This window comes from Gossypium hirsutum, chromosome A10, assembly GCF_007990345.1.
Source record: "Gossypium hirsutum isolate 1008001.06 chromosome A10, Gossypium_hirsutum_v2.1, whole genome shotgun sequence".
NCBI lineage: Eukaryota > Viridiplantae > Streptophyta > Magnoliopsida > Malvales > Malvaceae > Gossypium > Gossypium hirsutum.
Window position 1 is genome coordinate 2,007,889 of NC_053433.1, and position 16,400 is coordinate 2,024,288.

The following is a 16,400-nucleotide window of genomic DNA, read 5'->3' on the forward strand; positions in this document are numbered from 1 at the left end:
TTGAAACAACTAAGCAAGCAAATAAGCTAAATCGTATATAAAAATTAATAAATAAATTATGAGGGGATGAAAGTTAATAACAAATTTGATTACGGTGGGTAAATTTGATTATAGTAAATGATAGTAGCTACAAGTACCCAAACTCATTTTTTTAATTTAACTCGAATAAATATATTCAATTCTATTCAAATTACATCTCACTTAATTCAAAAAAAATTTAAATCAATTTAAAAAGATAAAATAAAATTTATCAACTCGATTACCTAAAAAAATTCATTTGATTCGATAGAATGCTGACTAGGCCTACTACAACCCCATTAGCGATTCCAAAATAAATAAATTAGGAGAAACCTAAAACGGAAGAAAATCTAATAGCCCAGTCCAATATCACAAGGGACCGTTTCAAGCCCTCCCCCAACCCTCCCCTACACGCTTCGTATTCCTTGTTGCTACACCTCAGCAACAGCAAACCAATTTTTCCTTTCCACTCAATACTCACCAACAAATCACTATTTCTCCGCCTTTCAACAACTCCCATGATTCCCGCCATGGATCTTCATCTCCTCCGGCCTCCTCCCGGAGTCCGATTCTTCCGCCGCTACCCTTCCCCTGCACCTTTCCGCAGTCGTTTCGTCACAGTTAGGTCTCTCACTTCTATCCAAACTATGAAGCTTTCTAAAAGTTTTACTTCTTTAATTTACTATTAGTTATTTATTTTTCTGCATTTCGCAAAATATTTCAGCTCGATTCTTCCTTTCGCAAAAGAGAAAGCTAAGTACCACATAGAACTTGAAGCTGCGGTGGAGCTCGTGGAGAGAGCTTGTAGCCTTTGCATTGACGTAAGTTAAAAATTTGAAGAAGGTTAATCGTAGCAGATATCTTAAAATTATTATCAGATTTTAAATTGATATCTTAAAGTGTTAGTATTATATCCATCATTTGAATACATTGGAGGAGCTATTAGTTTGAGAGTTAAATGACAGTTCAAATTTACGTCGGCCTAGTCAACTTTAAATGCAGCTCAGATTTTACAATAAGCAACTTGAGTTTGACGTGTTAAAAAGAAAATAATATTCTTAATTTTATTTATATTACCTATCTTTTTTAACACTGTTAATTTAAGTTGCTTTTGTGATCTTGTTTTTAATTTTGTTTACGTATTTTAAATATATTTTACTTCCGATTCAAGCTGACATTTTATGGCTAAATTGATGACTAGATTGATACAGTAACGGTAGTTTTGAGTATATAATTAGAATTGGAATATGGAATCTGCGTGATGTAATTAGCCTTTTTGAAAATCTCGACTCTTGTTCTTTAGCCATTGTTTGATTAAATTGTTCTGTTCTAATGCATTTTTCTCACTTTTGTAATTTTATTTATTAAAATTGAGTTTTTTACTTTTTGTGATTGTAGGTACAAAGGTCTCCATTATCTGATGGGCGGATACTGGAAAAGAATGACCAAACTCCAGTAACAGTGGCAGATTTTGGAGTCCAGGCTCTTGTTAGTTTAGGTGTTTCCGTTAATGCCTCTATGTTTTTGTTTGCTTAATTGAACATATTGCATGTTACTTAGAATAGAATTAAGAAAATGGAGTTTGAAATAGAGTTTGGCATAATGTTTCATAATTGTGACATTCTCCTTTAGAGTAGTTTTTACAGTTTTCTTATTATTTTCATGCGAGAATATATGATTTATGATGACAATTGAAAAATCAGGGTGCTTATTGTTTGATTAACAAGTAAGAAAGTTTAACTAATGAGATAATTGAAAATTTGCTTCTGTTGATTCTATGATAGAGTTGGGTAAATTGTTCCCTTCAATTCCATTGGTGGCGGAAGAGGACTCTGGTTTTTTACAGTCCCAAAATCTCGTGGATCCTGTAGTAAGTGCAGTTTCTAATAAAACAAGCTTTCATGAGGAATCATTTTCACATGCTGATGTGCTGGAAGCAATCGATCGAGGGGATAGGACTGAATTCGGAACAAAACCAGCCACGTATTGGGTAAAGCCTATACAGTCTACTTAAGCTTGTCCATAAACTGCAGTTTTGACTTTTGCTGATTATAAATAAAAGAGTTTCCAGGTACTGGATATGTACTTTTTGACATTTTTACGTCCACAAACCTGATGCAGATACTGGATCCAATTGATGGCACACGAGGGTTTGTAAAAGGAAGCAAAGCCATATATGTGGTATGTATGCCTTGGTTCAATTAATTCTTTTCATTTGAAACATTTTCTTCATGCCATGAAACATAATTTAAACTTAGTCAAAACTTGTGTATTGTTATTGACTTATTGGCCGGCATTATTTAACAAAATTTACTGATATTGTACAGGATTCAAGATAATCAACAATATTCTATTCTGCATGAATGATGCATTACATTCAAATAAAACATATGATAATATGCATGCTTGAAAATTCTAAAAGAAATAGTTATTGTCATAATTTACATTTCTGGTTTAGTTTCATTTTAAAAAAAAACTGACATTTACAAGTTTTAGGATTGTGATTGGTGTAAACTTTGTTGTTGCTGTTGTTAACTGAAGTTTTTTCTTTTAGTGATCTTTTGCTATCAGTTAAGCATAATCTTTCTTTTTCACCTTCATGGCTGAGGGCATATTCTGAATTTTCAGGTAGGTTTGTCTCTTGTAGTTGAAGGAGAGATCATGTTAGGAGTCATGGGCTGCCCTAACTGGGTTGTAGATACTTTCCACAGGTCCATTACCGACGTTCAAGGTTATAAAAACAGTTCACCTGGGTTGGGGATCATTATGGTTGCTCATGTTGGCTGTGGAACTTGGACAAAGAGGTTAAGGCACATGTTTGATAGCTCGTTCAGACCTTCATCCGACTGGACCAGATGCTTTGTTGATGGTTGTTCTTTGGTACACAAAGCCAACTTCTGCATTCCAGATAGTCAAGCATGGGAGTCACTGCCACTGTCAGTTTTCTACGACGCAACAACCAATGACAATGATGATATCGGGGATAAGGAAATTCGTCTTTTACCCTTTTGTTGTGGAAGGTTTGTTGGCTTTCTATCACAATGTTTTTCTACTTGTGTGATTCTCGATGGAGCTTTCACCGAATTGCATGGTATCTAAAGCACAATTCTTTTTTCTGTTATATTTTTTCTTTTCTTGTGTGAGAGTTTTACAGTAATGTATCAATGACATGTTCATGACATACGTCTCTGTTTGTTTGCAGTTTATGCAAGTACTTAATGGTGGCTTCTGGTGGGGCATCTGTTTTCATTCTTGAAGTTAAACCTGAAAGAGTGACCAAGGTATAATCTTTATTAATAGTTTATTGAGCACAAAAACTCTGTAGCAATATAATTACTTATATTCTCCTTTACAATTTAGGCTTGGGATCATGCTGCTGGTATGATATGTGTTCATGAAGCTGGAGGAAAGGTACATGTTACACCTCATTAGTAATAGAATGTTGTCATCAGATGAGATTTGTCTGGTAGTGGTCATTGTGCAAGACATTTTCCGTAGCTTCCTCATTGCTTGTTCCACGCCGAGCCAATAACACTAAGACGAAAAAACAAAAACTGACATCCGTAGGACATATTAAATCTTACGAATAAAAGACATTGAGCTTGATATCCTTGTTTTGTTTACAGACCACTTCTTTATTTGTCCTGTCATACTGGCCGCATCACTGTTCCAAATTTTTACTTCCAAATTCGATAAGATTGTTATATCATTAATTGATTTGCTAACGATAGTACAATAAATTGACATCGTTAATTCAGGTGACGGATTGGAAAGGAAGTGAACTTGATCTTGCAGCAGATCAATTTAAACGGAGAATAATATGCCCTGCTGGTGGGGTTCTTGTGACTAATGGCAAAATCCATCAGCAGATAGTGGAGATGATATCTTCCAGTTCAACAGTTGTGCGACATTGAATTAAAATACGGTATGATTATTCATGTTCTATTTTTCAATTCTTTGAATATCATCATGTTTCATTCAATCCTGTGGCATCCTGCAATGTGTAAAATGAGCACTTAGTTTATTCATAGGAATATATTGAAAAATTTTCAATTATTCCATTAACTACCATATAGTCAGAAGAAGGAACTTCTTCTAGGCATGTGTATTGTGTAATATGTAATTATTGGTAATGTAAAGTCATCTTTTATTCTAATGCTTTTAGTCTTTTAAGGAGTATTAATTGATATATTGGTGATGGAGCTTTTTAACTTCAAAAGTGAGGTTTAGGGCACATAACAGTTTTAATTTCACTTGTGGAGTTAAAAGAAAACTTTATTTCCGAATGTCTTTTAATGGATGAAAAAGGGATGTGAAATTCTGTCTAAAACACCTTTTGAGCGTCTCCTCGGAATATTTGGCTTGTTAAATTTTATGAAGTAACACTGGTTTATATTATTAATTTTTTTTCTTTAAAGTATTTGGAGGTGAGTATGAATGTGTGATGGTACGATCATTGATTTAATTTTGAGTTTCATCCTTTTATAAAATTTAAGTCTTTTATTAGAAAATTAGTTTAATTGTTAGTAAATGCATGAACTTAATTACTGATTTTTGTTAATTTGTTATATAGAATTTGCTAAAATGTTTTTTTTGTTATTTCTTTGCGTAGAAATTACTAAATTGTTTATTTTCAACAATTTAACGGCAAAGTTCAACTCTATTATCTAATTAAACTAATTTTTCAGTTTTCATGAAGTATGATGATCAAATTATAGTAAATTAATTAAAGTAGAAAAATAAATTTTTTCTGTTTTCATAAAATAAAAGGATTGATTTCATAATTAGAGGTACAATTATTCAAATATATGAAAAGGGAATGTATTGTATCAAATACTTATCCTTATTGGAAATTAAATTTAATATGGATAACATGGGTTTTGATTGGAACGGTATCTACTTCAATTTTGTACTGAAACTCACTATGTGCCTATGATGGAATTGACATTAATTTACTAAATGTTTACCGGCATATTATATATACTAGATAATGTTAATAGCAACAAATATATTTATTAAACATTTATAGAGAATTCAAATAATGTTTTAATTGAAATGGAGTTAAAAGTTTAATATCATCATTACTTAAATTTTTATTAATCTAAAAAAATAAAAAATAGAAAAAAATCTTTGGAACAATATAAATTATTTTGTAAAAGGAAAAGAATTTTTGGTAATTTTTCAATTGAGATTAGAATTAGTTGAAGGGTGACATCAACTCGGTCATGTGTTTTATTATTGTAAATATATATGCCATTGAAGTCTAATATTTTTAAGGTTCACAATTACTTCTCAAAATAATGTCATCTCTAGGGGTTCAAACGTAAGTTCTTTACTCGGAAGTATAATGTGTCTTATTAATGCACCAAACAATTATTGGTACATATCAGGGGCAAAGGTAGAAATTTTCTTTAAGGGATTGAAATTAAATTGTAATTTTTACGATAATAAAAATAAAATTTCACTATTTGAATAGCCTATATTTTTATAAATTTTAAAAGATTAACAAATTTTTATCATTTTTAGGGAGACCAATGTATAATTTTACCTTTATTAATTTAAAATTTTAAAAGACCTAAATAGAAAACTTTTCATTTTAAGGGGGATCGAGACCTTACCAAATCCCCTAACTACACCCCTGATACATATTGTGTATATTATTACTTAAAGGTTATCGAAAATCTATTCATTTTAAACAATAACCAACAATATTATAAAATAATTTTGTTGAAAATGCACACCATAAGATTCAAATCTAAATCATCATAACCTTAAATATTTTAATTTTACAATTTCAACGAAAACCTTATTTATTTTTTTATAAATATATTTATTACATAATAGTTTTTACCTACAATATATTTTAATATTATATTTTTATGCCACTGTAACTAAGCTTCCCCTTAATTGGCCACCGAAAATAATGCCGTGGCGTAGGGTTAATGGATTGTTCATAAATGAAGTGACTGAGATAGATGCAAATAGCAGCCTATGAATTCATTTAAGAACGCCCGAGTTCTCATTTGCCAACCACATGCACGAGACCCAAATAAATATACAAAAAAAAAACCTATCAAAGTGTATGTACAGCAAAAGATCTAAGCTAGTTAAAAGTTCAAGTTACAAGAAGATTTTTATGTTGGAAGGGGTGGGGTTTGCTTTAATTTTTTTTTAAGTCAACCTTATTTACTTCAATATATATACATATATTTATGTATATGCTGATTTCTAGACTTCACCCGTACTCAAAACATGAAAAAATAAGACTTAGACTTATCTATGTGTCAAAATTGTATTTGATCATAGTCATGAAAATTCTAGCTCTATATATAGATGTAATGTTCCATAATTATATTTCTCATTGGATATTTCAAACGAATCCACTCTCACCACGTCTTCATCTCGTGAAACTAAAGAAGGTAGCACCTCATTAGAATAAAGACGAAAATATAAATTCCAATGTAATGTGAAATACACTTATGAGAAGGGTTTTATTCTGGCTCGATAGAATTAGTTCTAGTTTAAGAATATTTCTCGAAAATATTTTTTGAAAGAAAAAAAAGAGCATTTTTGGAGAGAAGTTAAATTTTTTAACTTTTGAACAAAAATACTTTTCGATTAATTTTTAGTTTGGGAGAAACACTTTTTCATCCCAAAAGTGCTTCTTAGAAGTAATAACTCACTCTTAACCTCAAATCTAATGTGATTTCAGTTTAAATGGTTCAAGTGGTTAAATCAATTGTAGGATTAGTTTATTTGGTTATGTTTGTCGATTAACAATTGTTGAATTTCATAATCGAACCAACCAACTTAATGTTTAATATTTTAAATATTTATTTTAAATAAATTGGCTAACTTACCAATGTTAGGTTAATTCAATTACATCTATTTGTACCATATAAGTTGATGGGTTTGATTATTGTGTATTTAATGGTAGATTATTAATTAAATTGGAAGAAAAAAACCGATCAAACCAATCGAATTAACTGTTTGCTCACCCTCCAAAAAAACCTTACAACATCATCGGATGATATATTAGCATTTAACTTTAAAATGTACGTTGCAATTGAATTTTTAAAGTGTTATTTTCTATCAATTAGGTTTTTGTGTCAGCCTACCTATCAATTTTGATATTAAATGTCAGCTCAAATATGACGTGAAACATATTTAAAATACATTGATTAAATATCAAACATGTGTAATTATTGATGAACTGTATTAAAAACATCAAATCTAAAATATTCATACAATAATTAAAATTTAATTTATCAAATTGAAGTAACATTTAACACCAAACTAATACGAGGCCTACTTGGGACTTGGGTCGCTATTTTTCATTTTCAAATACACCATTGATTCTTTTGGAAAATTCTCGACCTCTTGCGAAAGCATTGTTTGTTGTTCAAATAGACATGGTTAAATTAATTATAAATAGTAACAATTAAAATTTCATGCATGGCACATGCATATGTATATACATTTATATCATATCCCCAAATGCAATGCATTTGGTCTGACTGTTCATGATAATTTTATTCTCAATTATTTCATATAATTAATTTCAGGTCCTAGGTTTTTATTTAGATAAAATAAATTTTATTTAAAAAAAGAGTCACGAACATTAAATATGAATTGTAAAACGGACATAAAAAATACCTTAAAAATAAACTTTGTTTTATAATTTTTAGACATTATTTAATAAACTTTCAATTGTTTTTAGTAAGTATTTTTAAAAAAAATAATTTTCAAGTAAATAAAAAAAAAAGTCAATTTTCACTATTTAAAATATAAATTCAATTTGGCTTGAATAATTATAATTTATTTAACTTATAAACCAAAACTACCCAAAACACAAGCGTTCGAACCAATTTTCGAGTTTTTTTTGTTAACTTTTTATCAGCTGTATTGGATCACGTAATCTATAAACAGCATTATAAGATATGGGTTTGAGGCAAATGTTTATGTTTTGACACAATTAAGAACTGTGTATTAGCTTGATAGTCGGGGTGTTCACCATTCCAGGTGTGGTTTGAGTTTAAATTATACTAGTCGCGTTGTTGTTAGGGTTTTGTTATCCTCTTCTCTTATAATTCACCAAAAATACAGCTCATAATTAACAAAAATTAATTCTTTAATTAATAAATAGTAGAATAAATTGAGGTAATCTGTATCTATACCATAGTCAAACATGAAAAAGGAACACGTATGCAACTTCTTTTGGAAAACCCATGCAGAAGCAAACCCTAGATTTTGGACATGTAATTACCCTATTAAACATATAATAATATCATATTATGTAAGCATATAATTATAATACTATCTTTTAATTTCAATTCGTAAATCTCCATGAATCATAATATATTCCTAAATAATTCTTTTTCATTTTGTTTTCTTTGACATTAGTGTCCCCATGATAGCAAGCATGGGGACATAAACCAAATATTATAATTCCATTTTATTATGTTAATCAAGGCTTATTAATATAAACTAATTTTCTGGTCATATGAAAATTTTATATATGAAATTTTGATTTGATCTATTAATATAATTGTTGATATAGCATCATTTTATACTTATATATTACATATACAAATAATTATATTTATCCAATATAAAAATAAATTAATGACTTATTTCTTTAAACGTGTATGATTGAAATAAAATTAAAGTTTCGTATTGAAACACAATTAAAATTTCATGTACATTATTGTACCAAATCAAAGTTCAGGTATAATTTTGAGATTTATCTCAAAAAATAATATTATAAGCATGCAAGGAGCAATATACAATTAGAGACTAAATTAATAATTAATTACAACTAAATTACGACATATCCAGTGATATATTTAGGTGTTGATATTATTATCAGTACAGGAAGAGCATTGAAGAGTACTACCATTTTATTTAAAGGTTAAGAACGGATTATAAATAATTTTAAATATTGTATCAAAAAAAGTGTGATATAAATTAGAACTAAATAATGATAAACCCCTAAAATATATTTTTGTTAAGTAAGATTTGCTTTTGTTATGACGTGTACAATCTAGATTTCATGACGTGATGGACTTATGATGGGTTGATAACCAGCCGATTTCATGAGGTGTGGTCCCCACTTTAGGAATCAAATGCCTCTGATTCTGACACGTATAAGCTTGAGATCATAGCACTAGATTTGAATCGGGGGAATATTTATAGAAAAATGAAAAGGGGTTCATAGTAATAAGATACCATCATGCATGCAAATAAATATTATATTTTTAATTAGTTTTTTTTAAATATCCATAATTTATTTATTTTAATTAAGGGTGAGGAAAAATTGAAAAATTAAAAATCGATTTAAATTATAGTGTTTTAACAGTTTTTGAAATATAAATTAAAAATTATAATTATCCAAATCAAATCATTTTTATTCAAAATAAATATTTTATGTTTAAATATAGTGAAAATAACTTCTAATTTTTATATAAAAAATATTTTTCAAAAAACTAATATATATATATAAGAGCTGTTTATTATTTATTATTTTCTTGAATTTTTTAAAGAAATATTATAATAAAATTGTGAAATTTTAACAAAAAAAAGTCTAAAAATTGTGACATTTAGTCATCATCTTCTCAATAATGTTGTTGAAAAGGAATTAGGATGAAATATGGTGGACCCAATTGAATGATTCCATTATTGGTTTCGAGTTTAGACTTAAAAGTAACTTTGAAATTTTTAACAACTCCTACATTTTCACTATTTCTTTTCTTCTTCTTAACAATCGCCTTCTCCCTCTTTTTTTTTATATTCAATAATTACTCTATTTTAATTAAAGAAATTCAATAATTATTTGTATAAATTTATGGTCGGGTCACTTATAAATTGTAGAATTTTCTCTTGATATTAATTTCAAATTCAATCGCTGCAGGGCGAAGAGAGAGAGGTTGGCAAGGACCTACCCTCCTTAAAATGGAAAATTGTTGCTTTAGTCATTCTCAAATTTTATAAAATTTTAAGTTAATATATAATAAAATTATAATTTTTCCCCTTAAATTTTGTTAGAATTTTGATTTAGTCATCTTAAAAGCCATATACATATAAACCAATATAATGATGAAATTATATTTTAACTTTCATAAATATATATCGCTGTATAGCCCATAAAAGAATAGTGATTAATTTGACTTTAAAAATATTGATAGTATCCATAAAAAAATAGTATATGAATGTGTCCAAAACCACAATTTTGAAAAGTTATTTTCTATTTTTTTTTTCAAAAGGACCCATCTTTTGAAAACCATTGGTTTTAAGAAGCAAGCCATTTTTTCAAACTAATAATTGTTTCTTCGAATTTTGGATTAAGTCAATGAAGTTAAGTTCTTGATGTTTTGCTGGATGCAACAATATATATATTATATATATATAATCGTATGTCAAATGTGACTGAGACAAAAAGGAAATTGGGGCTTATTGATTAAGTTTCTTACAAAACGATGATGTATTTAATTTTCCATTTTTTTTGTAAAACCATTTGGACCATAAGATTGCAAGCTTAACGTGTTCTAGGGTTATTTCCAATTTCTTACAAAATTTGAGAATTTTAATTTAGAAAGTTTCCATGACCATTGTTGTGATTAGATTAGTCGATCGGGGCAAGACTTGATATTTAAAGTTATTTTGGATTTAAATCATTCGGGTTTAAAATTTGAATTTTTCAAATAGAACCCTTTAGATTCTGATTATTTTAGGGTTTAGGTCATTTCGTGAGGGAGTAAAGTAAGAAATTGTGTAAGGGGACCATAAAAATTTAAAAAGAATTGGGAGGGCAAAGCTAAAAATTTGTATTAAGATAGCTTGAATTGAATTTTATTTTAATTCTTGAGAGGGATCAAAATTGCAATTTTTTCATTCAATAAAAATGGTAGAAGGGATTAAATTGAATTGTCAATTTTTGGGAGTGACTAAGGTTGAAATTATACCATCAATCAAGGGGTTGTTTGACCATTGACTACATCACTACATTTTAAGTTATTCGAATCATTTTGAGTTGAGGTTATTTAATGGATTTTGAATTTAAGTTTCTTTGGCCAAGGAGTAGCGAAAGGGATAAGGATGGCCTTGCCTTCAGCTAAATGGGTAAATTGCTTTTTAGTCCCTCCCTAAAATTAAAAGATACAGTTTAGGCTTTTCTAACATTTGATTAAATGGAATTTGAAAAATTAATAATTGAATTTAAATATTTTAATGCAAGAATTTTAGCTTTCACCTTCTGAAATTTATAATTTTATCTAGATTTCCTTTAAACAAAAATTTTTTACTTCACCCCTATTTTTAGATACAATAAAAACTAATGTTTTTATTCGAACTCATCCCGACTATTCCATTTAAACCCATGAAATATGAAGTATGTTTAATATCTTTCCATAATATAAATGTAAGATATACATATTTCGGCAAACATCGTATTATAAAATTAAAATAAAATAAAATATATCTTAATTCGACTCGAAAAAGCTTCCCTTATACACATTTCTAAATATTTTTTGAGGAAGGTCGGCTTTTCAGATAATCCTAAGTTTTATTTTCTTTCTTCGCTAGAGAGTCTTCTCCTCTCTACTCTAAACATCTATGCAGAAAAAGATAACTGGCTAACGGGGTGATGAACTAAATTAATTTTGTACCAACACACCGAAATCAATTATTTGTAATAATAAGAATTTAATTAATGAAGTGAAAAAAATATTTGAAAAGGAAAATTGATTGCATTACCCTCATGTGGTGGGAAGATAATTGGTCCAGCAAGTCATCTTCAAAGGGTAAAACAGTCTTTTTAACTTTATATATCAAGTCCTGTGAAGCCCCAATCTTTGTGAAAATGCAAACACTGAAAAGAAGATAGACACGTGACTATTTTATGTTGTTGACAGCTAATATGGTTCCAGAAAGTAAGGAGAACCCTCCCCACGCTAGGGAAAACGATAGGGCAAAGATAAAAATTTTATTTTTTTAATCTTAAATTTCATTTTTTTTGTTTTATCTCAAATTTTTTTAATCTCGAACAATAGGTTAATGATGAGTTATAAAAGATTAAAAATATCTCTTAATTTTTAGTGTTAGGATTAACTTGACAAATTTTGTAAATAATAATGGTTAAATTTATTTATTTTTAGAATTAAAACTAAAATAACAAATTTTGTAAATATTGAGGATTAAATTTATTAATTTTTTTATATTTAAGATCAATTTAATAAAATGTGTGAATATTATAGGGTTAATTTTATTACTAGACAAATAAAAAAGGTCGACATTAACTTAGAGCTACTAAAATATTTAATTTCAAAAAATTTAGTGATTAAACTAAAAAAAATCAATAATTGAGTAACCAAAATAGGAAGAAAGACATAATTGGGTGACAATTTTTATAGTTTATCTAAAAAATAATAATTTTCAGCATGGATATGACGTTTTCCATCATCATTTAAAGATAAAATTTAAAGGGTTAATTTGTACGTTTCAACATGTATAAGGACTAATTTGCCCAGTTTTTAGTAGATGGGCCGAAATGCAATCCACCTATAAATATATAGGCTTCCCTGGTACTTTTACCCCAAAGTAGTTAATACCATGAAGGTATAAATACTAAATTCCAAAAATGAATACAGTTAAGGGACCAAAACGAGAAATTAACCAAATTTTCCCCAAAGGAGGGACACGTTGCCATAGTGATAAACAGAGGACGGTACCCAATCTTGTTGACTTGGCTTAAACTTTAGCTTATTTATACAGGTACGTCCCCTTACGGACCCTACACATCTCTCTTTTGCTGCGTTTCATTAGCATATATACATACCACACCCCCCCCCCCAAAAAAAAAAAAAGCTTCGTTGAAAAAACTCCACCATGGGAAGAGCACCTTGCTGTGATAAAAATGGTCTGAAGAAAGGTCCATGGACACCTGAAGAAGATCAGAAACTTATCGATTATATTCAAACACATGGTTATGGTAATTGGAGAACATTGCCCAAGAATGCTGGTAAAGTACTGAATCTCTTCTTTACCTTTATTTCCATTGATGAATATGTTATATAATGGTATGTTATAATGGAGTTTTTTTTTTCGGTTGTTGTTGAATAAAATAGGGTTACAAAGGTGTGGAAAGAGTTGTCGTCTTCGTTGGACTAATTATTTAAGACCTGACATAAAACGAGGCAGGTTTTCATTTGAAGAAGAAGAAGCCATAACTCAACTCCATAGTGTGTTGGGCAACAAGTGAGTTTCATTTCAGTTGTTTCAGTTTTGGTAAAATCATCATGGAGACCCCTAAAGGAGTCGGATTATATTCTCAAAACTGGTCTTTCTCTTAAAAATCAGGATACACTTAGCATAAAAGACCAATTTACTCTTTAACCTAACATGTAAGGACTAATTTGCCAATTTTTAAAATAGAAGGGGCAAAATGCAATTTAACTCTCAGTCAGGGGCAAATCCAAAATTTTTTTAAAGGGGCGTAATTGAACTATAACTTTTTGTGTGGTTAAAATGTAATTTTATCTTGTATTAATTTAAAATTTCGTCACCTTTGAAAGTATTAAACAGAAATCTTTTCATTTTTTGGAAGCTAAAGTGCAACTTTATCATATAGTGACATTTATTAAGGGACTAAAAAGCAATTTTCCCATTTACCTTATTTTTTTCTATAATGTTTTTGATTATATATGTGTAATGTATAGGTGGTCTGCCATAGCTGCACGGTTGCCGGGAAGGACAGATAATGAAATAAAGAACTATTGGAACACACATATTAGGAAGAGGTTGCTTCGAATGGGGATTGATCCAGTGACACACAGTCCACGATTGGATCTTCTTGATTTGTCTTCAATCTTAGGTTGTTGTTCTTTTTATAACCAGTCTCAAATGAACATGTCGACGAGGTTGCTCGGGGGCGGCGGTGGTGTTCAACCCTTGGTGAACCCTGAGATTCTAAGGTTAGCCACGTCTATCATGTCATCACCTCAACGTGAAAACCAAAACCCAGATTTTCTTTTCCACGAAAATCAATACCAGCAACCGCCATTAATGCAAAACACAAATGTAGCAGAACCGGTGATGAACAACAACCCTAATGTAATAATAGATCAGTTCCCATTTAATGGCTGTTTCACTGACTGGCAAAACAATGCCAATGCCGTACTCCCATATTTGACCGAAGATAATTACGTTCCGGTACCGTCAAACTGTTACGGCGGCGGAAACGGAGAACCGAGCTTCAGGACGCCGTCTTCATCGAGTCCAACGCCGTTGAATTCAAATAATTCAACGTACATTAACAGTAGCAGCACTGAAGATGAAAGCTATAGCAGTGATATATTGAAGTTTGAAATCCCAGATTTTTTGGATGTTAATGAATTCATGTAATTTGCAAAAAAAAAATTAAAATTAAAAAAATCAAAATACTCACAAATGAGGTTTTGATTTTTTGGATTCAGTGAAGGGGTTGTTGTTGTTGTTGATACGTGTAAAACCTTCTGCTAATTTTTTTTTTTGGCTGTTGTTGTGATTTTTCTCAAGCTTACTGTATTAGGAAGTAAGGTCCTACCTTTTTTTAATTTAGTCCTTTTTATTATATTGAAAAGTTTCCCATTATTGATATGTCCCTACCATTATTTAATTATTATTTTCGATATCTTGCTTTGTATCTTATCATATTATTATTAGATTAGTCGTCTTATCATTTTTTTATTCAAATCATGTCAAATATAAACACAAATGTCTTCCTCCTATATAAACATACACATAAATATATATATATATTAAGAGTGGATTGAGTCTAACAACGAGTATTATTGTAAATACAAAAAGATATGAGATTAAATATGTTAAAATGTATTATTCTTCTATTTATAAATTAAGAATGGATTATGAATAATTTTAAATATTATCTTAAATAGAACAAATATGATCAGACTCGTAAAATCAAATCATACATAAGGATGATGGTGTTGGCTTTGCTCACAAGATTTTTGACACTCGTAATAAATAAAGCAAGTATCTTTTTAGCCCTTCCTTAATATGTGCAATCTTTTGCCTACAACAAGAAAGTGTTTTAACTTAAACCACTAAACTACAAAATAATGAAGATCTAACTACTGTGTTGCTTGATAATTTCAATCATAAAAAATATAATAAAGGTTAATTGTAGTAGATATCCTTAAATTATAATTTAAATTTTAAATAAATTTTCAAAATTTAAAACATTTTAATTGATCTTCAAAATATCAATATCATATTAGCTATATCTTTCCATTACCCTAATTGTTATGTAGGAACGACACTGAAGGGTCAGCAGGACCTTAACCCCCAAATGATAAATTATCATTTTAGTCCTTTTAAGTTTTTAAAATTAAATTTTTAAAATTATATGTTAGTTTAATGATAAAAATACACTTCGCCACCTCCTAAAGATGAAACATATTTAGTATAATTTCTTTAAAATTCTAAAATAATAAGTATACACAAAGATAAAATTGTACTTTAATTCATTTTAAAATTTATAATTTAATTTTGACTCCCAAAAAAATTTTCTGATACCGTACTTGATTAAATGATTGTTTTAATCACATGGATCAAATTTAAAAAAAAAAAACTGTTCCACATATTATACGGATGACTTGAATTTGATAGGTTAAAAAAAAATTCCCTAAAATTGGACTTTTGTGGAATTAACCCTAAAACATATATATATTATAGGAGAAAGATTTTGGTTTCATAGATCCCGACAAGAATTCAAATACCGGCGGGCTTTCCGTCCATAACAACGTCGGAGGTCGTGAATACGACACGTGTACATGACACCTGTTACGGCTACTGTCTTTTCATGTAGTGATAAAGTAGGTAATTTTGCATGGGGGATTATGGTAAATTGGGGCTTGACCTAAATAATAACAATAAAAGAGAAGGGCACGTGTCGACCTGTCCCATGAGGGCTCGTGTAGGGGACCACCATTAAAAAACATGGCGGGGTCTTGTGTCTTAATGATCGCTCATCACGTCAGCATTTAGGGGACACGTGGACTCAATCATGCATGGGGTTTTTGACTTTTTTGAAACACTTAAAAGCCTTACCGGTTGACCGGGTAACCACACTTAACCTTAACATTGACTTTCTTTCTTGTCATTAACATGTAATTACTTACTACTTTGTCTTTATGCAAAAAAGAAAAATCACATAATCATGCTAATTAATAGTATTTTATATTAATCCATGATTAACATAGTTCACACTTAATTTTGTGCACCAAAGCTTGTTAGGCCAAATGAAATAGAAGTATTGATATTTGAGTATTTAAGTTCAAATCTTATAATGTGTAATTATGACATGTAGATTTTTAATTTTATTATTT

The 16,400-nt window shown here is 29.4% G+C and overlaps 2 protein-coding genes across 3 annotated transcripts; both read left to right on the plus strand.

Moving 5' to 3' along the window:
* The first annotated feature begins 405 nt into the window (after positions 1 to 405).
* Positions 406 to 4,174, plus strand: LOC107924949 (putative PAP-specific phosphatase, mitochondrial). Of its 2 annotated transcripts, none has more exons than XR_001691887.2 (9): positions 406 to 643; positions 743 to 839; positions 1,417 to 1,516; positions 1,803 to 2,008; positions 2,140 to 2,199; positions 2,647 to 3,109; positions 3,221 to 3,299; positions 3,379 to 3,429; positions 3,777 to 3,796. XR_001691887.2 is itself a non-coding variant. In XM_016855527.2 (9 exons), the coding sequence occupies exons 1-9, from the start codon at positions 537 to 539 to the stop codon at positions 3,930 to 3,932; spliced, it is 1,248 nt and encodes a 415-aa protein (XP_016711016.1). In that variant the 5' UTR covers positions 414 to 536; the 3' UTR covers positions 3,933 to 4,174. The 2 variants fall into 2 exon arrangements, 1 of the variants encoding a protein (XP_016711016.1); XM_016855527.2 differs by having other exon boundaries at positions 414 to 643; positions 2,647 to 3,038; positions 3,777 to 4,174.
* An 8,616-nt stretch (positions 4,175 to 12,790) lies between these two features.
* Positions 12,791 to 14,695, plus strand: LOC107924996 (transcription factor MYB102). The gene is made up of 3 exons (XM_016855570.2): positions 12,791 to 13,033; positions 13,140 to 13,269; positions 13,731 to 14,695. Exons 1-3 carry the CDS (start codon positions 12,901 to 12,903, stop codon positions 14,413 to 14,415), a joined length of 948 nt encoding a protein of 315 aa, XP_016711059.1. The 5' UTR covers positions 12,791 to 12,900; the 3' UTR covers positions 14,416 to 14,695.
* Positions 14,696 to 16,400: the final 1,705 nt, after the last annotated feature.